General features: G+C 35.2%; 2 protein-coding genes across 4 annotated transcripts in view; one reads left to right on the top strand and one right to left on the bottom strand.

The window, feature by feature from the left end:
• The window catches only part of LOC150081702 (microtubule-associated protein 1 light chain 3 gamma-like), a 72,838-nt gene extending 71,416 nt beyond the window's left edge, over positions 1 to 1,422 (top strand). Inside the window, exon 5 of the mRNA XM_090379562.1 lies at positions 1,310 to 1,422. The gene's annotated coding sequence lies outside the window, so the exon portion shown is untranslated. The remainder of the gene's footprint in view (positions 1 to 1,309) is intronic.
• LOC150081701 (uncharacterized) overlaps positions 1 to 25,074 on the bottom strand; it is a 127,379-nt gene that overhangs the window by 36,609 nt on the left and 65,696 nt on the right. Inside the window, exons 5-6 of one of the 3 annotated variants that reach the window (XM_090379563.1) lie at positions 16,455 to 16,542; positions 8,546 to 8,863 (exon numbers count right to left, since the gene is read on the bottom strand). In XM_090379563.1, coding sequence (XP_090235689.1) covers positions 16,465 to 16,542 — 78 coding nt within the window. In that variant the 3' untranslated portion in view covers positions 8,546 to 8,863; positions 16,455 to 16,464. Of the gene's footprint in view, positions 1 to 8,545; positions 8,864 to 16,454; positions 16,543 to 24,946; positions 25,000 to 25,074 lie in introns of those variants that run through there. The other 2 variants (XM_090379564.1, XM_090379565.1) reach the window with 2 other exon arrangements.

The raw sequence follows: 25,074 nt of genomic DNA, 5'->3' as shown, positions 1-25,074 counted from the left end.
ATTAAAATTTACATTTATATAATTTTCACAGCAATTTCAATTTTATTTTTTGTTGTTTTGTGTGCTGTCGCAGCTGTTGCTGGGTTAATGCTGTTGGTATTTTATTTTATTTTTCACGTTTACTGTTTTCTTGTGTGTTCACATCACAAAAGTATTAAAATGGCAGCACAAAGCAAAAAGGATCCATGTGTCCTGGGTTTGTGAATCTCATTTTATCAAGTTGTTCATAAAGTTTTTGGTAAGGAATTGTTTGGTCTTTTATGGTATGAACTGTCTTCAGAGGTAAGATCCTGTACAAATCAAGAAAAGTTCAAGTGGAGATGTTGAAAATGTGATGCAGTTGTTTCTTTGCAGTAAACATGCCAATGAGGAGTTACAAATTTTGTTAAAAAAACACTGTGGTGTCTTAGAAACCTTTAAACATTTAACTTTGACTGCAAGTGCAAGTCATAGCATCTGATTAGAGGAAATTTTTTGTTGCAAATTCTGCAGATGGAACATTATGAACCCATCTGTGATTGAAGTGCTTAATTATGTTTCACTGGCCATTCAAATCAGTTGGTGAGAGATATACAACTGGGGAAACAGAATCCATATGTTTTACAAGAAATTCTTTGTAGTTCTAAGGTGGACTTTTCTACATTATTACACCAAAAAAAAAAAAATTGGGTTTTTCTGTCTAGAGGAGTGTAAAAACTATTTAATTTTACCTAGTTTACTGATTCTTTCTACAACACTTACCAACAAGTCTACTTCTCTCCCTTAAATATACATTATATATTTGTGGATGAAAAATGTGCATAAGAGCAACTACATGGGGGTGGATCTAATTACTTAACTACTAAGCGTGTTAGTTCTGATTTTTATATCTCATGGTTTTGTTCTGTGAATATCCACATTATTCTCATACCTTAGGAACTAAGCAGGAGATCATGGATGCTGCATTGAACTGTGATGCCCTAAATAGTGCAGATAGAACCTGATTGAGTTAAGTGTAGAAATGCACCCATGCTCCACAATGAAAATCTGAATTTTAAGTTATCTATTTAAAAATCCATAGACCTGTTGGTTCTATTATCAAATAATGTGTAGTGATGTTGTGAAACTTATTGTTTCACAACATCACTACAAATTTGTATGGTTTGTTGTAAAGTGTGCAATTTTAGTCCAGTAAGGATTGCTCTCTAACTGAGAATTAGTGAACTTAGAATGTTGCTTATCTATTGTGCTTTACCTGTGAAAGGTAAAGCAGAATTTTTGTTAATCAGTTTATACATTATTGATAAACTTCACATTTTTCTGTTTTCAGATTATAATATTATGCCTGAGATGTAAGAGGTATTCACCATTGTTCTCTGTAATTTCTGTACTCAGCTGAAGGACTAAACTGATAACTACAGTAAGTCTTGGTCACTTCCTGTGGTTGCACTTGTATTTATTTCCAAGCAATAAGAAACTATCATTCATCTTGACATGAATGTTTAAGTGAAAGGATAGATTTAAAATATAGCATTCAGGACTTTCCCAAGTGAGACTGTATTTTGAAATTAATATTTGTTAATTTTCATGTATGTTGTCAAGGTATCAGCAATAAATTGTACATAAGTGTTTGTCCTTGCAAATTAATAATATCTTTGATTTGTTGTCCTTTGTTGCACTGGATCCTCTTCCTCTCACTGTTTGTTTTAGCTGCCATCTCGATGCTTCGGAAGATACTCTAATGAATGTGCTTTCCACAGGCCTATTGGTAACTTCTACTCCTAAAAATTGACATCTTATGATGCTACTTAGAATTTAATCCCCCCCAAAAAAAAAAGTATGGATCTCCTGCATGAAAAGTTCAAGAACAGTACTAATTGGTCAGATTATTCTTCAGTGTCCACACCTTTCAAGTTCCATATCTAAAGAAACAGTAACAAATGGAAACATGACTGTGATATTTAGCAGCCTTGTTTGGTGCCTGAGTTTTATAGGTTGTAACCCTTCCAAACAGCAACTGCTCTTCTGTTGGAAGGGGAATAGCAAAGTTTATTTCTGACTTACTTGAGCAAAGAGGTGCCTCTGTAGCAAGGTGGGAAGGAGCAGCAGTGCATAGTACATGCTTCTTGATTAGACCTGTACAGAGGATGCAGAAAGGTCAGGGAATGACCACCGCATATCCCGGAGCAATATGGCCTTAGTTGCTAATTCTCCTAAAAAAACCAAACAACAACTTGAACAAAGGTAGGTTTTATCTTAGGTTAGGTTGAGCCTATGTTTTGGCCACTCTTCTCAAATCTGATCCACTCCCCCCCCCCCCCTCCAGTTTTCCAGAGTGGATAATCTCTGGAGCAGGCAGTATATATCTTATCTGTAATTTGGGCATTTTAGCTCATCACATTTACAGTGAGTGAGTATTTTCATGCAAACTGCAAGTAGTCCAAGTGAAACAGTATTTTGAGTGGAAGAAAAATTATTTTAGTTTAGTAATGTCTGATGTATAACAGGCAAGATTTGAGATGTTTGGAGACCTGGACATGATGTTAAGATTATGTTCTGTGTTGTAAAAATAGCACTGTCTTATTGATATTTATAATTCACTTATCTTATGGTTATTACTTTTTCTAGCAGATTTAGGAAACCTCTTAAATACCCCAGGATCATAATCACTTCCTGTTGCCACATGCAAAGCCTTGGATGAAAAACTTGGAAAGATCTAAATCTAAACTTTTTTTTTTTTTAATGGAAAAATATTAATAATGAACTGATGGGGATGGGAGGCAATTATGACCTCAGTGTACCCAAGTAGGTAGTGAACACAATCACTCCCCAACCTTTACAAGAGAAGCAAAAAAAATGTATTTTGTATTTTCTGCTTTTCTTGCTATTAAGAAGGGCTAAGAACTATCCCCCTGCCTCCTTCCATACTATCCATTGCTAGAGTTCACCAATGTATCAGATTGCCCACCACAAAAAAAAAAAATCTTAGTTTGCAGATTAAACTTTCTTATACTGACAGCTCTTGCCAAGTTTGTAGGTACAGATCTGCCTGAGGGGAAACATGACTTGGATTCTTCCATTTATATGCGGGAGGAGGTATTTCTCGTTTCTGGGATTTGCTTAATTTGTGAATACAGCAGTATTAACATTTTCATTCTAATAATGATTTCAACTTAGTATAAGGCAAAAAAAAAAAAACTTTCTAAAATAATTTTAAACCTAAATTTAATAACTTTATTAAAATTTATTAGTTAAATAATTCATTAAACTTAAATATTAAAAACTAAAGTAAAAATTCTAAGCCCTACAAGATTTTAAAAAATGCTCAGAGTAAAATAGTTTACTTATTTAGTTTGCTTAGCTCAAAACTGTCATTATGAAGATTTTAAGTGTTAACTATACAGTTTATTAAAAAATAAAATGCTGAACAAAGTGCAAAGTTTCAGAAATAAAAATTTTTGTATAATACGTATTTTACAATCACAAAATGCTATTATATGAGAATTTTTTCCTTGACTATGTAAACCTTTAATCTTAACATTTGCTATTTACTTGATTTTGACTGGAACTTCTGCACATTTTGTTCTGTTCCCACAAACTTGGCAAGAGCTGTAGCTCCTCAATAATAAAATGTCAATCAGCACTAAAATAGCCATCTGCGAAGTAGTAAAACTTTCTCATTGAGTTATAGATATCTTTCAAGAGTCCTGTTGATTTGGTGTCTTAAAAGTCAATGTTATGGTTTTCTTATGTTCTAAGAAGCAATAGCACTTTTGTGCAATTTATTCTTAAGAGTTAGAGGACAAAAAAGGGAAATTGTACTCTATTTATGATAGTTAAGTGAGTACAGCTTTATTGATACTCTGAATCATTGTACCTACATGTCAGATGATGGGAACATGTAGTTAGGGAAAAGGATTGAATTCAGGGCTTGAATAGCAGAATTGAATGTATCATCCCATAGAAATTCGTCCAGTGACTAATATTGAAAAAATAATTTGGCAGAAGGGATGTTTAAACAGATTATGAAACTATACATTATTTGGTGCTTCAGTGACTATAAAAATATTATATATAGTGGATATGCCACTCTTTCCATAATGTGTATTATGAGAGAGCTGTGCCAACTCAAATAAATAGGGCAAATGAATTTTTTTTTTTGTAATTTCTTAAAATACTCAAAGAAATTGATTTGGCTCTAATCTTTAGGGAGTTCATAACTGGAAATGAATACTGAGTTAAATTGTTATGGAGGCATTATGGGTATCAGAAAGCATCAAGAATAAATGGACAGGCACTTAATTAAAAAAAATCTCCTAGACTCAGTGAGGGATTTTTTTTTAAACAACTAAGAAAATAATTTAGAGATTTGAAGACTTGTCCTTTGGTAGCTTTGGAGCAATTTTCAAGTATGCTGAAACCATTTTTATAACATTAGGCACAGCAGAAGAGAAGGTGGGTGTTCTATTTTATTTTAGCAGTAGCAATCTATCTGTTTAAAGAATGAATTTTTTGCTTCTTCAGTGAGACATTTAGTTCTACCATTGTTAGTAATTGCAAGTTTTCAGCAAACTGAATTTTTTTTGTTCTAGAACATGGTTAAGCTCATTGTTTCTGCCAAAGTTTTGTACATCAAAGCAAGAATTTTTGCAATACATATAAGCCAAATAACAGTTTTTCTCTAACAGTTTTTCTCTCTCAATACAATAAATTATTACTTGCTGTATTCTGGTATCATAAAGGAAGGATTCTGAAACATCTGGAGAGAGGAGAAACAGTGATGAATGATAAATACTCTGTGGAACTTCTGAACCAATTTGAATTGTTGGCTAAAGCCAAAGAATGTACTGCAGATGGTGCCTGTTGATAATGACCGTCTTTCATCTCCTCTATCTCATTCACTACTGTTTACTTTGCATGAGATAGAAGTTTGAGGTATTGCTCCATGTGATTATCTGCTTTTTTGGCACTAAAAGGTACATTAAGAAGAAATCACTTCTGGTAGATGAAGGGGTAAAGATGGCAGTGCATGAATGGCTTCAACACCACCTAAAAACTTCTTGAGGAATCCAGTGCAGTGTTGGAAGTATGTTGAGTGTAATGGAGAGTACACTGAAGATTTACATGCATAGTTTCCTTGTTCATGAAATTCAAGTTTTGTTGAATGACCTCTTATAATTGCCACACTGGTATTAAATTGCACAGGAAAAAAAAAAATAACTGAAACCTTTATGCAATTCAAGTGTGCAGACAGCCTCTGCCAATTACTGCTATAAGTGTGCTCTAATCTGATGTGTTCTGCTTAGTACAAAATTCCATATCTGATGGTGAGTGAACATTTAATATATAGACTTGACCTTAAAAGTATTTTCTTGAAAAAGAGCTTCCTAGGTAAGTTATCAGTATTCAGCATATCTTATCATTAAACTAGACTCCCCACCACATATTTCAGTTATAGTGTGGTGTAACATACATAGTATCCAGAATGGTTGGGAGTCTTCATGTTAGTTACATGACTTTTGCTTGATATTGTTTAAGCAGGGCCGGACCACGGTATTTCCATGTATCAGGCAAAGTTTTTCTTGCTAAGGATATATTTTTGCCTCATTGTTCTGTTTTTGGCACCCCCTAAAAAATTGTTCCCTGGGCTAGCCTGTGCCTTAATCCAGCACAGTGTATTCTGTGCTGGATTAAGAGCCTTAATAAAATTAATATTCCAGAATGGTAAAACCGTTGGATATAGACAGCAATATTGCATTAAATGAAGGAATTTAATGAAAAAAACATTAAATTCTTTTTTTCAGTACACTGGAACCTTATCTAAGGAATCCAGTCCATCCCCAATCACATTTTTAAGTCTGTACTCAAGTGTCATTTTCTTTACTGCATTAACCTTGTATTAAAAAGTTAATACACTCTGAATGAACATTTCATCTTAGCACTTATCTCAAGAGCAACTTCCAAAAGATGGTGAAAATATTTTGCAGTGATATATGCAGAATAAACCTCTTACAATATTTATAGTTAATACAATCACAGAGAATTAACATGCCTCTAATTCACATTATAAATTTCTAGTAAATACACTACTAAAACCAAAACTATTGTGATTAGCCACAGCAAAACATTTTCCTAATGCAAACAACACACTGTAGATCTTCATCACTGCAGGTTTGTTTTTCAGGGGGAAAACTTTTGCATTGCAGGGAAACAAGAGGAAACTATCCTTCCTTATATGAAAAACTTTACAATGAGGTCTAAGCTTTACTAATTTATAACCTTTTTGTTTTCAACAATTTTGTACATGCGGAATGAATATATTACATGTAATAAAGACTGCTGAGGTTTGTTTTTGTTGATAGATACATATACTACTAAAGGGAGAGAAGATCCTTTGCCATTAATATTAGCAATCCATGAAAAAATTTCTTTTAGTGTGATCACTTATTCAGTAAACTTTATAATTTAGCACACTGTTCTTGCCAATTACAGCTACAAAATTGGTTGTAAAATGCTTGCATGAGCCAGCAACCAGTTTGAAATCACTTTTGAACAGCTGAGTGTGAAAGATTACAGGTATGGAATGAGTACAATATTAGAAAAACAATGAAAGGAAGAAAGATTATATAGCATTAGCAAAAAAAATAAAATAAATTTTCACCATTTATCTTGGTTGTATAGAATTAAATCTTTGTTTATGGAAGGGATCAGCTGTATATTTAATGATACATATATGTTTCTAGCTGTAGTTATACTGGTTCTGAAATGACATCAAACTGGTTGCTGATTTGTGTAAGCATTGTATGACTAGCTACAGCTTTAATCTACAAGATCAGTTTGGGCTAAGTTGAGAAGTTTAGTGAAAAAGTGACACCACTAAGAAATGTGCCCATTTTTACACAAATTACAAATATTAAAGAGCAAAGAGATATTTGATGTGGATGCTTTTTTAAGCAGGAACACAATTATAATAAACATGCTTAATGTATATTCTGTCAGCTTTTACACAAAACAATGTTCTCATTGACTAAATTAAAATGCTAATTGTCTCTCCATATGTGTATTAAAAACAAAAAATAAATATTTTAAATGAGCAAACTAACAATTCTCTATAGTTACTGTATCTGAGTTTAAAAATTTCTGTTGTCTTAATAATGACATGTTCTCAGCTGACTTATACTTTAGATGTATTTTGAATAAACCAAACATGCATTATATTGAATTCTCAATATAATGAATGTCTGATTTAATTCTGGTCACTTTGTTATAGTGTTTCCTTAAAACAGCTGTACACTTGTATGATGTTCCTCTCTGATCTGCAGCCTCACTTGTCTACAGGTCATCATAACATTCACAGTGGTATTTACACCTCTTCATCTGCTGTTGTCTCATCATCAATTGGAATATTAGTTTCTTAAATATTATTATTGGGAAGCTATGTTGGAGTGGAGAAAGTGGCATTTGATTATTCCCCAGACTAAGGATACATAAACACCAGATGTTAACTGAAAATACATTTAGAATATCTATTAAATGCAATTGGATAGTAGTTTGAATGCTTCTGATTGGTTACTTACATTAGGTCTCAACTTTTGCAATGCCTCAGAATACATGGATGACTTAAAACATGTAACAGTAACTTCATATACAACTTTAAAACCAGATAAATTTTTAAAAATTTATATATGACTGGAACTGGAGTATATATATATTAAGATATCACTACTTCACTGGCTTGAAACAAACTAGGTGTTGAAGCCAGTTCTTCATGTGTGAGCCCTATAACATTCATTTTCTACTGGCAGCTGGCTCAATTTATTTTCTTAGAATTGTGAACATTTGTAAAAATAAACTTTGTATTTATTAAATGCTTTTATATATTAATTTGTTTTTATTCTGATCTGAGCCTATGTTACGCACTGCCAAATTTGACTCTGTGAATGAGCCAAGTGCAACTAGCAAGGTTGAGATAACAAAACAGAGGTAATAATATTTAGCTAAATAAACAAGGAAAAAAAAACTGTATGAAGAATGGTAGTATGGCAAGAAATGGAAACAAAATCAGGAAGTTTTGCTTCTTTGGCAGTAATTTTTGAACCTAAAATACATTGTCCATAAAAATAAAAAATTTTATTGGGGCTTTTGAACACTTATCAAGAATTCAATGTTTAGAAATGGTAGCATATTTTACATCATCTTTGTTTGCAAAGAAAACATCTTCTCAATAAATGCTTATTCCTGTCAACAAAGTTAAGTGTATAAAAATACAAAATTAAGTTTGGTACCATATACTAAAAACAAGCTATACATTTGTATAAAATCTGTTAACCTCATCTAATTAGGAAAAAGCAATTACTTTAAATGCTCAGATAGCATTAATCCTATTTTTGTCGATAAATCAATGTTTCTATATTACATTGTGCATTTTTTTATGTACAACAGACTTGATTGATACAGATTTCTGCTAAAAAAAATTGCACAGCAGTGCAAAGTTTGATTGCTGCCAGATGACATTGATATTATTAAACTGTTGGAAAATATGTACATCATATTTATACACTTAAATTAGTCATTTTGGCACAACCATCTACTTCACAATCATATGTAACCTAACTTTCACACCCCATGCAAGTAGCAATAACACATGTGTGCATACACACACACACAGCATGATGACTTTTAGTCATATTTACTTCCCTATGCAATGGTCCCAGATAAGTATGCATAGAAAGTAGATGATTGTCTACAAAAAAGTATTTACAATGTCAACAATTTCAGTGGTATCAATTAAAATACCTATGTCTACTTTCAGTAATTCTTACTAATGCCAAATACTAAATGCAACAAAAACCAACATCACTAAGCTCCATAACTATTTCGCCACCTAAGGAAGGGAAAAAAGGGTTTAATGAGCAGTGGTATTCAGCTAATAAACAACTTTTTTTTTTTTTTAGTGCTGTATCTTAAAAGCAATAAATTACTTAATCTTCTGAATATGCACTTTTAACCACAAGATTCATCTTGGAATGAAGTATACTAAATTAAAATTTTAAAATCAGCATGAAATAATTTAGTTTTTATTTCACTATTTTCAAAATATTATTAACACAACTATAAATAAGCCATGTTCTTAATTTTGGTAAAATAAAAACCCTCTTTCATCTTAAAAAAACAGTTGGATGTTATCTTCAGTTTTAGCAAGGAAACTGCAGTGACTGAATGCCACCAAGATGTTTGTTTCAGACCCAACAGCTGAAGCAAATGAACATTTCTGCTGGGAGGTGCAAGAAACAAATGTCATGCTAGAGCACTTGCCTTTGTGATATTTTACTAAAACACATTTCTTGGAAGGCACTACCATAAAACAAAGTAGGAAAGCCCTAGTAAACTCAATCTTATTGCATTTTTGATAATACCGATAACTTCAATTGTGTGGGTTTTTACGCTATTATGGTGAAATGTTTTTCTTCACTGAAATCTTCAATCATAAAAACAAATTTTTAGAAACTTCTCTTCATTCCTATTTATGTATTACAATGATGAAGTGAAAGCAACCACTGGAAAGTGCAAGTGATGGTAGTGCCAGGAAACGAAACAAAATTGATTTAGAAATACATTAGTACGAAGCAGGACAAAGTTTGTCATCTATTGCATGGGAATTAGGTCTCACTGCTTTAACAGTGAACACTATTTTAAAGGACAGCACACATAAAAGAACATGTCAAAGGATTAATGCACTTAAGATCAACAGTGATCACAAAACAGCATTCAGGTGCTATATCAAAGATGGAACAGCTGTTAATAATATGGATGGAAAAACCAGATTCAGAAGCGAGTGCATCTGATTCTAATGACCATTCAAGTAAAAGCAACATTTGTAAAGATATTAAGGATATGGCAAATCCCAACCCAAGTTTGTGACAACCACTTGAACCTATTCTAAATCTCCACAGCCCTCAACTGCTGCAGTGGCATACTTATCAGCTGAAGATGTAGATTCTGGCAATAATGCTATAGAGGTGAAACTTACTGATGTTATGTCTGTCTCCTCTCTTATTTTGAAATTGCACACTTTTGTAATTTTTCCTGCGCATGAGAAAAAATTGAATAAATAATTCTATTTACATGTTCGTCAAACATTTCTTTTTTGATTCAATCAATTCAGCAAGCACAGTTGTGGGTGCTACACAAGCATGGGGGAAATTGACTTGCATAAAATCCTGACTTATGTAGCATTCAGCGGAACGAAATCCTTACGTAAGTCAGAGTTCCTATATTGTTATTTTGCACGTTTAATACAACCCTTGCACAGTTGTCCTATTATTGCTTCTGGCTAAAATAAATTAATATTTAAGAGAATGTATGGACAAAATTTTTTTTTTAAATTTTACTAAACTTTAAAATAAAACTGTACAGGGAGCCCACATGTTTGGAGAAACTTACTCCAATCTTTTTAAGAATGCATTTTTCATCCAAACTTCACTTTTAATCCTTTAATGTATTGTAACAAGCTTCAAACAGATGGTACATTTATATACCACCTACGTTTAAAGTTTAAGAGATTGTTAGTGGTGGATTTAAAATGTTCTTGTTTATACTCCGGCACAACCACCAGGTCAGTGGAGTTTACAATAAATACATTAATCTTATTTAGCAGTCTGGCTGGAACCCTGGTCCATCTCAAAGAATGTGTGCTACTGCACTCCTGACCACTGGGCATCTGGACTTGCATGTTTTGATAATTAATTTCCAACTAAAAATTCAAGGAAGAATCCTATTTGCACTTTAAAACAATCTTCATTGTATAAAACTCTGGTTATACTTTCAGTTACCTCCTTGCTTCTGACTGTGTGCATATCAACTAAACCTGCATAATTTAATGCAGCTGTATAATGTAACTTGAAAAGACCTTCAAAATCTTATCTTTGAAAATGAAGCACTGTCTGAACTAAAAATTTTGATAGCTTTCTTTTTGGGAAAAGGGGAGACTCACCAAGTGATTTTTTTTTTTTTTTTTTTTTCTTCAAACAATTACTTCATTTGCACAAACAGTAAAAAAAAAGTATATTTCACTGCCGTTTGCATCTGGCTTTAGTTAAAATCCATTGTCAGTGAATGGACTTATTTCAAATTAATGATAACTGACTCTCACATTATCTGTTGTAATAGGTATACAAAAATCTCATTAATACAAACTTGTTTTATACAAAATACTCATTTACACAAAGCACATTCCATTCCCCTGAGAAAGGAAATAAATATTATTTTGTACATTTAATACAAATGAGTATTTTGTATAAAATACTCATTTGTATTAAACATAGTTGGCACAGTTGTCAAATTATTGCTTGATCACCCAGTTACCTGAAGGATGGCACTGACTTGTTAGAATTTACTTTTGTATAAACAAAACCAGTTTATAGTAGCTACAACTCAAGTGCATTGTGAAAGATGGGATGTTAAATTAACCAAAGAATAAAAACACTTTTCTAAGTTGTTTACATACACTCCCTTGCCATTTTTTTGTAGTAAAAAAATGGCAAGGGAGTTATTTAATCAGTCTCGTTATTTAATTGGTACACTGTGTATTCAGCAACTGTCTTTCCTCAATTTGAATTTATGCCCCTCAAGTACATAATCTGAGCAAGAAGAAAAACCCCATAAGCACTGAGCTTGTTTATGCCATTCAAAGCCTTCTACACTTCAATCAGATCACCTCCAGGTGCCTAGTTTCCAGACACTGCAATTTCCAGAACTTAAGCCTTTCCTTGTAAGAGCACCCCTTTGTGTTCCCCCTCACTAATCACTCATTCAGTTTGTCAGCTATCTGAGCAGAATCATCAACAAGTCAATCCATCAATATCAAGTGGACCAATCTGATCCATCCCCATCTAGAGTTTACATAAGTAATGAAGCCTGTGTTGTTTTTCTTTTCATCCTTTGCCAAAGATTTCTTGTAATGTGTCTTCGCTTGCCTAATGTCTTCTGTGACTTGGTTAAGACTAGCTTATATTTACCATAGGCTTCTGTGTTGCATGATAATTTTATATGCATCCCATGCATTTTACTTCTCTGTCACAAGTCTCATTACTTTATCTGACATCCATTTAGGTCTAATCCTCAATATTTCTTATTTGGTATGAAAACCTAGTAGCTTCCAAGATTAACTTGGAAGCTTCCCACTTAGAATTTGCTGTATGTGATCCCACCATATAGAATTTAAAAAATGTCTGATACCAGTGTGGTCACCTTGAAATCAAAAACCCTTCCCTTTACCTCTGATGGTAGTTACATCTTTAAGTATATCGCATATTAGTACACTGTTATCACTGCGACTTAGTGGTTCTTTTATTTGCAGATTCTTAATGCATGAATAATCATTGCTGATAATCAGATCAAAAGTATTACTTATTACTCCCTATGGTTGCCTCTCAAACACTCTGCTGCAGAAAAGAATCATCTAATAAATCCACAAAAGTCTTGCTAGTGTGTGGGCGACCATCTCACAAGTTCGAGTGAATACCTGAGAAGTTAAAATCCCCCATTATAAGACATTCTGATTTACTGGCCCACTACTTCTCTGTACAGTTATTCATTGTACTCAGTCATTAAGCTTATAACACACTTCTACTCTCATTTTTGCATTCCCAGTGCTTATGTCACACCACACTGATTCAACATTGCAGTACCCACTCATATCAACTGGATGCACTGCCTTAGATTTTGTGTGTTTCTTAACTAACAGCATAACCCCATCTCCCTTCCTATCCTGTCTGTCCTTCCCAAATTCTGAATTCCTTATATCTGTGTGACACCACATCTCTGATATCCCAACAATATCTGCCTTTGAGGTCTTGAGCAGCACTCCAAATTTATTTACTATACTCCTAGCATTGGTGTACATGCACCTGTTCTTACTCTTAGTTACCATAACCCAGCCCATGTATTTACTTGTTTCAGGGCGACTCCCAGCAGTTTTTGAAATCCCCCACCACCTTGCTTTCCAGGCTGCTGCTCATTCTAACAGAAGCAGTTCAAGAATCACTTTCACCTCAGCATTCAGCTATTGCTAATCTATTTAAGTTATCGAAGTTGTTTAACATCACTACAATCAGTTAGGTGCCCATCAATGATGAAGTGATATGTATCAAAAAACTGGTATGATGTTATCAGAAATGCAATTCCAAAAACATCTTCCCAGTTTCCACTATTTCGAAAACCATGCTTGGAATATAAACTACACAGTAACAGAGTTTGGGGGTACTCCACAATATCCCACCACAACTTTTACGTGTGCAAATGCTAAAGCATTTGTCATTTCTGTCATCACAGGTAAAATGAATCATGGATGGGTTTACCCAGTTCACCAGCTAGAACAGTATAATTTAAAATATGTAAAATGGAAGAAAATACATATCACACATCCTTCATCAATCCTGGAATATGATGTATGCACTACTGAAATAGCCAATGCACTTGCAGAAACACTTTTCAATATTTCAGCAACATCATCTTACTCTCCACATCACAGGGCTTTACAACAGACTGTTTAGCAAAGAAGAGTTAAAAAGCTCAAACTCTCACTAAGTCAAGTGTTGTTGGACCATCATGAAATGATTAACCACCTTTCACTAATATCTATGGATCACCTGCTCTTTCTGTACAACAGAATCGTTCTGGATGGGTAGTTTCACATAAGTCAATCATTCTTACGTTCCCTAAGCCAGGAAAGAACGGTCAGTGCTTGTGGTATGTAGAAGCAAATGACTTCCTCTCCAGAATACGATGTGTCTTATGAAGGAACAGGTCCATATTAGAAACATCAATCTACAATACTTCCCTAAAGTAAGAGTTCAGAGCATCAATATTCTTCAATACGGAAAAGTGTATACATAGATGAGTTGGTATTTTAAAAGACCTTTACAGCCTCCTTTTTAGAGTTCATCCCCATTTTCATTAAAAACTTACTACCCTGTCAGTCTTTCTAAGTTCATGTAGGATTTTCTCTCTCTCTGTTCTTTTACCAAGAGGAGGGAGTACTTCAAGAATGGGTTTTAAATATTATGCTTTTTGCTACCAAAGTGAATTACATTACAGAACAACTTCTTCCAAATGTAAACACAACCTTATATGCTGGTGATGACTTTAACATATTTTTCCAGTCATAAGACATGAGCTTACTGAAATACAACTACACCATGCCACTAATCACTTCACCTTCTAGGCAACAATGTCTTCAGGTTCTTGCTGAGTAGAACCTGACCTGAGGCTTGGACAAAATACTGTTCCAGTAGTGTCTAAATACCAGTTTTTTGGGGCTTGTATTTGAAAAAAAAATTTACCTATCAACTACTTGAATATCCTCCATAACTCTACTTCTTGAAGTGCCAACTGATGCACCTTACTTACACCTCAATCATGCATGATCTAAACTAGATTATGGATTCCAGGTGTATGCATTTGCCAGATACTGTGTAAGCCAGATAGATCCCATACAACATAAGTGATCTGTATTGCTACTAGAACTTTTAAAACATCTCACTGCCAGAACTTCAACACAGAAGCAAATGAACCATCATCATTGTCTAATGAAACAGTTCTTTACAGAATCTTTTAAAACTGAAATTGTTGCCAGACCACCCCATGCAGAATGTTTTTTAATCAGAGTGGGAACATCTTTATAACACCTGTCAAACTGCCAATGCTCCTTTTGGTATCTGTATTCAAGAGCCTCTCAGCTATTTGCCAATCACAACAGACACAAACTTAACCCCTTCCAACTTGGCATGCTCCTATACTAGCATGTGATTTTTTTCCTTAAGAACTGGAGAAAGTCTGTTATTCAGTCTTTTGTCTACCTGAAACTCTATTCAGCACTGAGCTGAACATTCTGACTTTGAACAAGTTTATACAGATGGCTTGAAGTCAGAACTGTCAGTGTGACCCATTACTGTTTTTCTAGACACTTATATCTGAGCAGTTCCCCCTGAAAGCAGCATATATATATATATATATATAATCTGATTTTGATAGTGATTTCTAGTGGTTCCCAAGCCGCATTGGGATCAGGTGAGAAATGATTTCGCTGATACTGCAGACAAATCAGCAATGGCCCAGAATAACCTTTGCTTTTTAGTCCTGACACTACTAGCAAGTAATAAAAAAACAAAATAGTTTCCCAATGGTAACATTCATGGTATGGGCAGGCTTCAAACAAATTATGAAAGATAAACTTGTAATTGAACTATGGCAATCTAGTCTGTGCAGGAATCAAAAAAAAAGTTCTAGCTCAGCTCGACACAGAACAGTCATCTTAAACATTCTTTCTGCTGATTCTTTCCTCCTGGATGTCGGGATGGTTGATTCCTTGGAAAGAGGCTTGATCAAATAGTGATTGCAGTTAGAGGGGGTAACATTTTAAAGACACTGTTGGAAGACCAATATAAATATATTTGGAATGAATAGAGCTTTAACTGCTTTTAAGAGCTCTTGCCACGTAATCCTGGTTATGTTGAGAGGTTGTGGTGAGAAAGGGTATAAAGATTGGCTAATCCAGAAATCTTGGCAATGAAGTCCATCCAGCACTTATAATTAATGTTATGATGTTGCTTGTTTGTTTGTTATTTGGTTTTTAGGAGCATTAGCAACTAAGGCCATATTGCTCCGGGATATGCGGTGGTTATTCCCTGAATGACCTTTCCGCATCCTCCGTATTTGGTGGTGACGGGCTCGAACCCCGGTCTAATCAAGAAGCGTGTGTTACGCACTGCTGCTCCTTCCCACCTGGCTACGGAGGCGCCATGTGATGTTGCAAAATGTTTTCCCAAAGAATAGTCAGCCTCTTCTGAGCCCCACTCAATTTTTTCTGGTGAATTCAGCCCCAACTGAGACAATTTCACCCCCCACCCATTTGTGTTTAATACTCTATTACACATGGTGTGTAATAGAGTACAGCTTACTCTATTACACACAAAATAAGCTTCCACAACACAGCTCAAGGCTCTTATCCACTTAATAAGCAGGACAGTCACATATATATATATATATAAAATATGGATGTATTTCCCCTTCAAAACTAAAGCTGATTTGAGACATCAATTGTTATTCATTACCAAAGGTGTCACAGGACTCAAAAATACACAGAAAACTGAGCCTCTCTCATCTACTAGGCTAATCAGAATTCAAGATCCCTTGGCTTTGTTGTTTGTAGGATGGCAGAAACTAGTGACATTTCACTGTTTTTGTCTTTATGTACAACCGTTCAACATCTTGTGAACGCTTGTAAATTTGTTATAAAGTTTTACTTTTGTGTAAGACCACTGATGAAGGAACCAGCTTGTTCCAAAATTTTGCTATGATTTGTAATTATGTAAACAGTTAAGTTTTCAAAATTTGTTCTCACAATGCAGTACTGTGGTAAGTTTATGTAGTTTAATTCTTAAATTCATTATGCATATTTTACATAATAAACTTACCTTACATGGCTCAGAGATCATACATAGCAATTAATGCATCTAACATGTAGTTCCACAAAAGAAACTGCTCGGTTATAGATGTTTTACCCTGAAACAAAGTAAACCACTGATTACTGTAAGTTATGGATTTCAGAATTCTAATGACCTCCTGCTGCTCCCAGTTAAAAATTTCTTTTTGAAAGATGGTCCATTATTATGTAGTTACCAAAAGTTGCACTGAAAATAGCACTTCCCATCAAGTATAATTTCCATTTTTATCTCTTGTGGGATGAGAAATCTCTGCTCAGTGCCATATCTTATATGTGATTTCATCCACAACTGCCAGAAGGTTAAGCAAACTTCAAGTGTCTCCCCCCCCCCCCATTATGACTACACCAAGTCTTCTTCAACCAACATGACAACCATGTTAATCAGACATGACTTTCCCATAAGAAATAACATAAATTGGGGGGGGGGGAGAGATACCCCATGACAGTATAGTCTGTTTCTGTGCCCTGACCTGATCAATACTTAATTTTATTATAACTATACTTTGATTATTGTTTTGGTTAATTTCCTTGTTTCTGTACATTCTATATATATTTTAGAAAACAATCATAAAGGCAGAAACAAAATTTGGCTAAGATAAAGAAAATCTTCATGAGAAGCATGCAAAAGTTCGATGAAATTACCAGCAAAAGTACTTTGCCGTAACAGTATTTGTATTGTTGCTCGCTCGGTGGGTTTTATCGGTATGGAGTAGAAGTTGAATCCCTCTGGAGCTTGAAACCCTCCCAAAGTAGAGGGGGGTAACCTGACCTTTTTTCTTTAGAATCGCTAATTGAATTAACTGATTGAATCATGAGCAGAGTCATATTGGAAGTTCTGGCATTGTAAAAAATGTTCATAAAGTAGTTTCACCGGTAAATGTTTTTGAAGTTTGCCATGCTTCTCGTGTGGGCTTCCTTTGCCTTTTTTTTTCCTTAATAAACAATTTATCCACTAGTTCACCAGTGATTCTAAAGAAAAAAGGTCAGGTTACCCCCTCCACTTCGGGAGGTTTTCAAATCTCCCATGGGATTCAATTTCTACTCCTGACCGATAACACACACTGTCTGTTTTCCGAGCGAGCAACAATACAAATACCTTTACGGCAAAGTACTTTTACCGGTAAATTTCATTGAACTTTTGCATGCTCCTCGTCCAGGCTTTCTTTATTTTCGCCCAAAATTTAATATATAGTATTATTTATTTATTTACAATGATAAGGAAATTAACACTTTTAACTAGTCTTGGGACAAAAAAAAAATTCTTTAATATGTTTGGATGATTACATACCAGGATGCCCTGGAGCACTATCCAACATTATCGAAATCCATATTTTTCACTTTTCAGTATTCCTTAAGTTTATTGTGCAGTTTTTCATTAAACAGTGAGGATGAAATCTCTCCTTTGTGGACCTCCAATATACAGGAAAGAATGATATCAGAATGACTTTTTTTTTTTTTTTTTTATGAGAACCCCAAACACGAGAGGTATTAGAACCTATAGTACTTAGTACCGTGCTTGGGTTGGAGGTTGAGAAGACGAAAGAAGATATTTGTTGATATTGGACTTGAACTATCAACAAATATCTTCTTTCGTCTTCTCAACCTGGAGGTTGAGAGGACGAAATTCCTTGGGTCTTCAAAGACGAAGACCCAAGCACGGATTATTTGGAATGACAGATCAAGCCAGAGTTAACATTCTGTCACAGTTTTCATTCCTCCCTAACATCATTATCAGCTATTTTCAGCAAAGTCTGGATGGTCTGTGACAGCCAAATCCTCTGCTTGCACCTTCACAATGGTGGGACTGTTGGTAATCCTGGGTATAAACCCCCATGCACAAGCACACTGTGGGTGACCACCCAGGTGAGAAAAAAAATAAGCGGGGGTCATAGTGTAGTGCCCACTCTACACGGAGGAATGCTGCCCCTCTGTGTTACCAGGTAATACTAAGTGGTAGATGCCTCTCATCAAGCAGTGCAATACTATTTTGCAATACCACTTTGCTTATTGGAGGCTTGAAGTAGTGGAACCCATGTTTATTCTCCAGAGAAAAGTTGCAGTCAACACTCCCCCATCTCTTCCATCATGCAGTATGACTGATGTATTTTGATGTTATGATGAACACCATAGCAAGATCCAAACTTCCTTACATTTCGAGGGAACAGCTCTGAAAAGGTGTTCGCAGGCCAGCCGCTAGTTAGTACACCAGACTGAACGTTTTGGTAAATCTCTAGGAGGCTTCCGGATCAGCTAGTGTATAATCTTGCTGCCTCTACTCTGCCAGTTAGTGACTGGAGGGAGTTCGAGTAGTGTGTATGCAGGGGCATTGTCGAGGCCATGTTATTTTAAGGATCTGGGTATATTCTTACCATGTATACGCCATATCCAAAAATTTCATTACTTCATACAGCATGTCCCCCGCCCACTTTTTCATACTACTGAATACACCTTGAATTGTCAAACTAATAGAGCAAACATATCTGCGAAAAGATCTAAACATTCCCTAGTTCATTTCACAAATATACACAGTCTCAGTTCTAATCTCAATGATGTCCATTTCCAATTAGTCTGCCAAACCCCATGTACTTTTTCTGACAGAATCTCAGTTATCAGTTGATTCAACCACTGCTCATCTCAGTTGCCCAAATTACTCACTGTAGGATTCCTTTTGCCTCAAAGGTGGTACTTGTGCATATGTCACTTCCGATATTCCCTTCAGAGACTTGTTAATTTGGAATCTCCTACTTTCAATCTTCTCTGTCTAAAAATCTCCCTACCTAATTCTGTCAAATTCATCTGTTGAATTTGACAGAATTAGTAGGGAGATTTTCCTACTAATCACTTGGAACTCTGACTTCCTCTCTCTGCAACTTGACTTGCTCCAGTCCAACTTTCCTAACAGTGAGGTCATTTTCCTCGGTGATTTTAATGTTCACAACCCCTTCTGGCTTCCGTTTTCTAGCCACACAGACCCAGCTGGTCATGATGCTGAGGCTTTTGCAATTACTAATGACCTCACACAGATCATTCATTTACCTACCAGAATACTGGACAATCCTAACGATACAGCCAACACCCTTGATCTTTTTCTCACAAACAACCATTCTACGGTTGAAGTGAGTGGTCCTTTAGGCACCTCAAGATCACAACTTGGTGATTGTCTCTTCTCCAATGAAGCCTTTATCTCATGGCGATTCCCAATCTTGTGCTGTTTGGCATTACAAGAATGCAAAATGGGATGACCAGCGAGATTTCTTTTCTTCTTTTCCTTGATCAGAATACTGTTTCAAAACCCTTGATGTCAACATTTGCTCAGCTCGTGTAGGTGAAATTATTCTTGCAGGAATGGAATCCTATATTCCACACTCCACCTTAACATCTCGTCCCTTATCTAAACCTTGGTTTTCCAATAAATGTGCTAAGGCTCTTCAAGAGAACTACATTGCATATCTTAATTGGCTTGTTTCCAAAACTTCAGTTTCATTTTCTGCCTACACTAGAGCTCACAACAATTGTAAAGCAGTTATTAATCAGTTATTAATCCAAATTAGATTTTGAACAGGCTAAGAGTAGAAAACTTGCTTCTTGCCCTAATGGTAGCCGAGCATTCTAGTCTCTTGCCAAAGCTATTGGCCGCAACTTTTGTCCATCTCTGCTTCCACCTCTGTCAAAGCCAGATGGTTCTATTGTCACTTCAGCCAAGGATAAAGCTGACCTGCTAGCATCCCATTTTTCTTCCAACTCATATATTTAGGATCTTGGTAAAAAACACCTCCCACCATTCCCAGCACGTTCCATTCAATGCTTCCTGTGGTGTTCCGTCAAAAGAAAGTCAAAAGGATTTTGACCAGTCTTGATGCCAAAAAAGCTCCAGGTCCTGATGGTATTTCTCCACTTGTTCTCAAAACCTGTGCTCCTGAACTTACTCCTGTTCTTTGCTGCCTTTTTCCTTCTGCTTGGAAATTTGCTCATATCCAGCCAGTTCCTAAAATGGGTGACAAATCCCTCCCATCTAATTATTGTCCCATTGCAATTACTTCTACTCTTCGTAAAGTAATGGAGAAATCAATTTACTGCCAACTCTTAAAACTATCTAGAAACCTTCCATCTGATCAATGATCGCCGGTATGGATTCCGTTGGTTTCGATCCACTGGTGATATTTTGGCTTATGTTACAAAGTTCGGCAAAACACAAGCAGTTGCTGTTGAAATCCCAAAGGATTGTGTTTGGCATAAAGGTTTTTTAACAAGCTTCCATCTTATGGTTTGCCAACTGTTTTTTGTAATTGGTTATCCGTTTTCTCTCTGACTGTTCACTGAGGGTGATGGTAGATGGCTCTATCTTCTAACTCCTACACTAATGCTGGTGTCCCCCAAGGTTCAGTTATTTCCCCCACTCTTTTCCTCTTGTATATTAATGACCTTTCATTAACCGGAAATCCTATCCATAGTTTTGCTGATGATAGCAACATTGCATTCCACTTTCCAGTTTGAGAAACCTTGCCCTGCTCAAACAGCTTCAACTTCTCGAATATCCGCTGCCAATTAATTAAATGTCGATCTCCAGGTAATTCTCCAATGGGACAAAAATAACTTAGTTGATTTCAATCCTTCTAAAACTCAGTACTGTCTTATATCTCACAAAAAGGATTCTTCTGCTCCTATTCTTATCTTTGGTGACACTCCAATTTCTAGGCAAGATGATATATCTCTTTTGGGGATTACCCTGACTACATTACAAATATTGCCTCCTCTGCATCTAAAAAACTTGGTTTTCGCTTTCACTCTCGGCGTTACTTTTCTTCCAAACAGCTGTTCACACACTGTACAAATCGCAAATCTGCCCTGCCATAGAATATTGTTCCCACATATGGGGCGGTGTCTCCAAAACCTTTCTCAGGCTTCTAGATTCCATTCAAAAGAGGCCAGTTGGGTTAATTAAGACTCATCCCTAACAGTCCCTCTTGTCTCATAGATGTTCTGTTTCTGCTGTATGCCTCTTCTACAGATACTTCCACAGGCACCGTTCTTCTGAATTGGCTTCTATAATTCCTGCTCTCTCTCTCTCTCTCTCTCTCTCTCTCTCTCTCTCTCTCTCTCTTTCAAAACAGTCCAAACATGTGCTGCCCCTAACCAACATCCATTTACTGTCCAACTTCAAACTCAGAACCAACTTTTCATCTTCCTTGTTTATTTATTCAACTGCTGTTTTCTGGAACGAACTTCCTTCATATGTATTTCCTGAAAATTACAGTCTACTGTCAACAAATATCTTCTTTTGTATTCTGAACCCATGCACAGTACTAAGTAGTAAAAGTTCTAATATCTCTCCTGTTTGGGATTTTCATTAAAAAAAAAAAAGTGACAAATTCCACCCATCCAAAAGTAATGAAGAAATTCATTAACCACCAACTGAAAAGCTATCTCAACCTTCCATCTGATCAATGACCTTCCATCTGATCAATGACTTCCAGTGTGGATTCTGTCAGTGTAAATCAAATTGGTAATACACTGGCTTACATTACCCATCTATGGACAAATTTAAAGGAAAAGTCTGGTGAAACTCAAGCAGCTGCTCTTGACATTTCTAAGGCTTTTCATCATGTTTAGCATAAAGGTCTTCTAAAAAAGCTTCCATCTTATAGATTGCCAAATACTTTTTGCAGTTGGGTATCCAGTTTTCTCTCTGATCGTTAACTGCAGGTGATGATGGTAGATGGCTCTGTCCTCTAACTTTTCCACTAATGCTAGTGTTACCCAAGGTTCAGTTCTTTCTCCAGCTCTTTTCCTCTTCCATATTAATAGAAATCCTCTCCATAGTATTGCAGATGATCGCATGTTGCATTCTACTTTCCAGTTTGAGAAACCTTGTCCTACATAAAACAGCTTCAACTAAATATTCACCCCATTCCTGTAGGTAATTCTCCAATGGTGCAAAGATAACACAGTTTATTTCATTCTGCCTAAAATGCAGTCTTATCTCTAAAAAAAGGGAGTCGTCCACTCTTCTGGTTATTTACTTATCTTTAATGACACTCCGATCTCCTCTAGACTACATCACGTAACTCTATTAGAGATTACCCGAAATTCTAATCTCTTTGGCATAAGCACATCACAAATATTGCCTCCTCCACATCTAAAAAACTGGATTTCCTTCTAAACAATTTCTTGATCAGTAAAAATCTCAACTCTGCCCCACGATGAAATAGAATATCATTCCACATCTCAGGTGGTGCACCCAAAACCTCCCTCAGGCTTCTAGACTCTATAAAAGAGAGCAGTCAGATTAATTAATGGCCAATTTCTTAAAAAGTCCCTCCAATTTCTGTCTTGTATACATTCTCTTTCTGCTGCATGCCTTTTGTATAGATACTTCCATGGACACTGTTGTTCTGAATTGTTATTTATAATTCTCCTTCTCTCTGCCAAAGCAGCCCAAACATGTGGCAAAACCAGTCAGCATCCCTTTACTGTCCAGCTTCAAAATCCCAGAACCAACGTTTCTTTTTTGTCATTTATCCCTTCAACTCCAGTTTTCTGGAGCAACCTTCCTTCATATGTATTTCTCGAAAATTACAATCTATAGAAATTCTAACATCAACAAGTATCTTCTTACTTCTCAACCTTCAACCTATGCATGGTCCTAAGTACTATGGGTTCTAATACCTTTCATGTTTGGGATTTTCATTAAAAAAAAAAAAAAAACAATAACTGACAACAAAATATTGACATCAGAGAAAAACTAGTGTTGGTTGTTACTTATGCTATGATTTTCTTATACTATCCAAATCATTTTGATAGTACTTTTTTTTTCATTTGTTATAAATAAATAAATATTAATCACATTCCATCACAATAATCTTCACCTAGCTGAAAACTGTTTGTACTACTTCTGCTTCCAGAAGTTTCAAGACAATTAATTTAAAGGCATTTTGGACTTAACACTTCAATGTTCAGATCATAAAACTACTTTTTGTTCAGCAAAAAATGTCACTGGTGAGACATTTACTAACTACAGGCAGTTCCCACTTTACGAGTTTTTTTTTTTTTTTTTTTCAAGTATCAACAAAATTGAAAATATGAACATTAATTGCAAAAAAATGAATGTTAAACATTCATAGATACCGCATTTCAAACCACGCTCATAGCTATACAATACAGTGTACCCCCATTTTGCGATATTAATCTGTTCCAGAGACACCATCATATGATGAAAATATTGTAATGTAAACCCAATAACACATTGTTTTTTGGTAATTCATTCCATGACCTTGGAAGTTGAAATTTTCGCTATATAACTCTCTGAAAGGTCATTTTTATAGTGTAAATTATATTAAAGTAGTTACTAATTCAAATCATTAAAATGCACTACACTTTCATCGTTATTGTATGTTCCATTATAAGAATCAATTTTGAATGCCTTTGTGATATTTTTCTAAAACACATTTCTGGAGGTCATTACCATAAAACAATAATAATTAAAAAAAAAAAAATTGCACTTTTCGGTTTATTGCGCTTTTCTGTTAGTTATTGTTTGTTAGTTTGTTATTTGGTTTTTAGGAGCATTAGCAACTAAGGCCATATTGCTCCAGGATATGCGGTGGTCATTCCCTGACCTTTCCGCATCCTCCGTATTTGGTGGTGACGGGCTCGAACCCCGGTCTAATCAAGAAGCGTGTGCTACGCACTGCTGCTCCTTCCCACCTGGCTACGGAGGCGCCTTTTCTGTTAGTGCAAGCAATTATAAACGGGTAGTAAACTCCATGTTATTGCATTTGAAAAAATACCAACAGCTGGAATTGTGTGGTTTTTTTTAAGTTATTATGGTGAAATGTGTTTCCCCTTTACTGAAATCTTCAATCATATAAAAAACAAATAAATTTTCAGAATCCTCTCTTCATTCCTTTTTTTTTTAACTTTATAAACTTGTTACTCTGTGCAAATCATGTTAGTTGCAATTTGTGTGTTCTGTTAAAAAATTATTATGAATGCTACTAAAATTTATAAAGAAAAGAGAAGATTATCTTGGAAACAAACGCCTCTTAAAGCATTTCTGAAGACTCCTTGTGCAACAAACCAATGAGTGCCGAGCCAATAATGAGTGATTAATGAGTGTGCATTTAGTCGATGATGATGAAGAATAAACATTCTTTAACATTTGTAAGTCATAAATAATTGCTTTATTATTATAATTTGCTTGATTTTACATGTTACGTTTTCATTTCTTTGGATAAATTAATCATTGTTTAAACAAAGTAATTAACTAATTTCATTGTTGAGAATGTAATCCCTATTTTTAACATTATGTATATGGGAAATAAATTCCCACTTTACGAGTTTTCGCTTTACAAGAGCACGTACTAGGAACAAATTAATTTGTAAAGTCGGGATCTACCTGTACTTTCACTTTCTGCTGTCGCCATTCCCATCAGAAAACCAGTAAATAATTAAATTTTACACTCTGCCTCTTTCAAATTACTACTTCAAAACATCTCTTGCACATCCCATGATGCCATCTGAAAATATTAATGTTTTGTTTAATTTTACAAAAACATGCACATCAATACAAAAAATATCTATTTCAGTATCTC

This window comes from Mastigoproctus giganteus, chromosome 8 (assembly GCF_048544385.1).
Source record: "Mastigoproctus giganteus isolate SK-2022 chromosome 8, ASM4854438v1, whole genome shotgun sequence".
Lineage (NCBI taxonomy): Eukaryota > Metazoa > Arthropoda > Arachnida > Uropygi > Thelyphonidae > Mastigoproctus > Mastigoproctus giganteus.
This window is presented reverse-complemented; position numbering and strand designations above follow the sequence as displayed.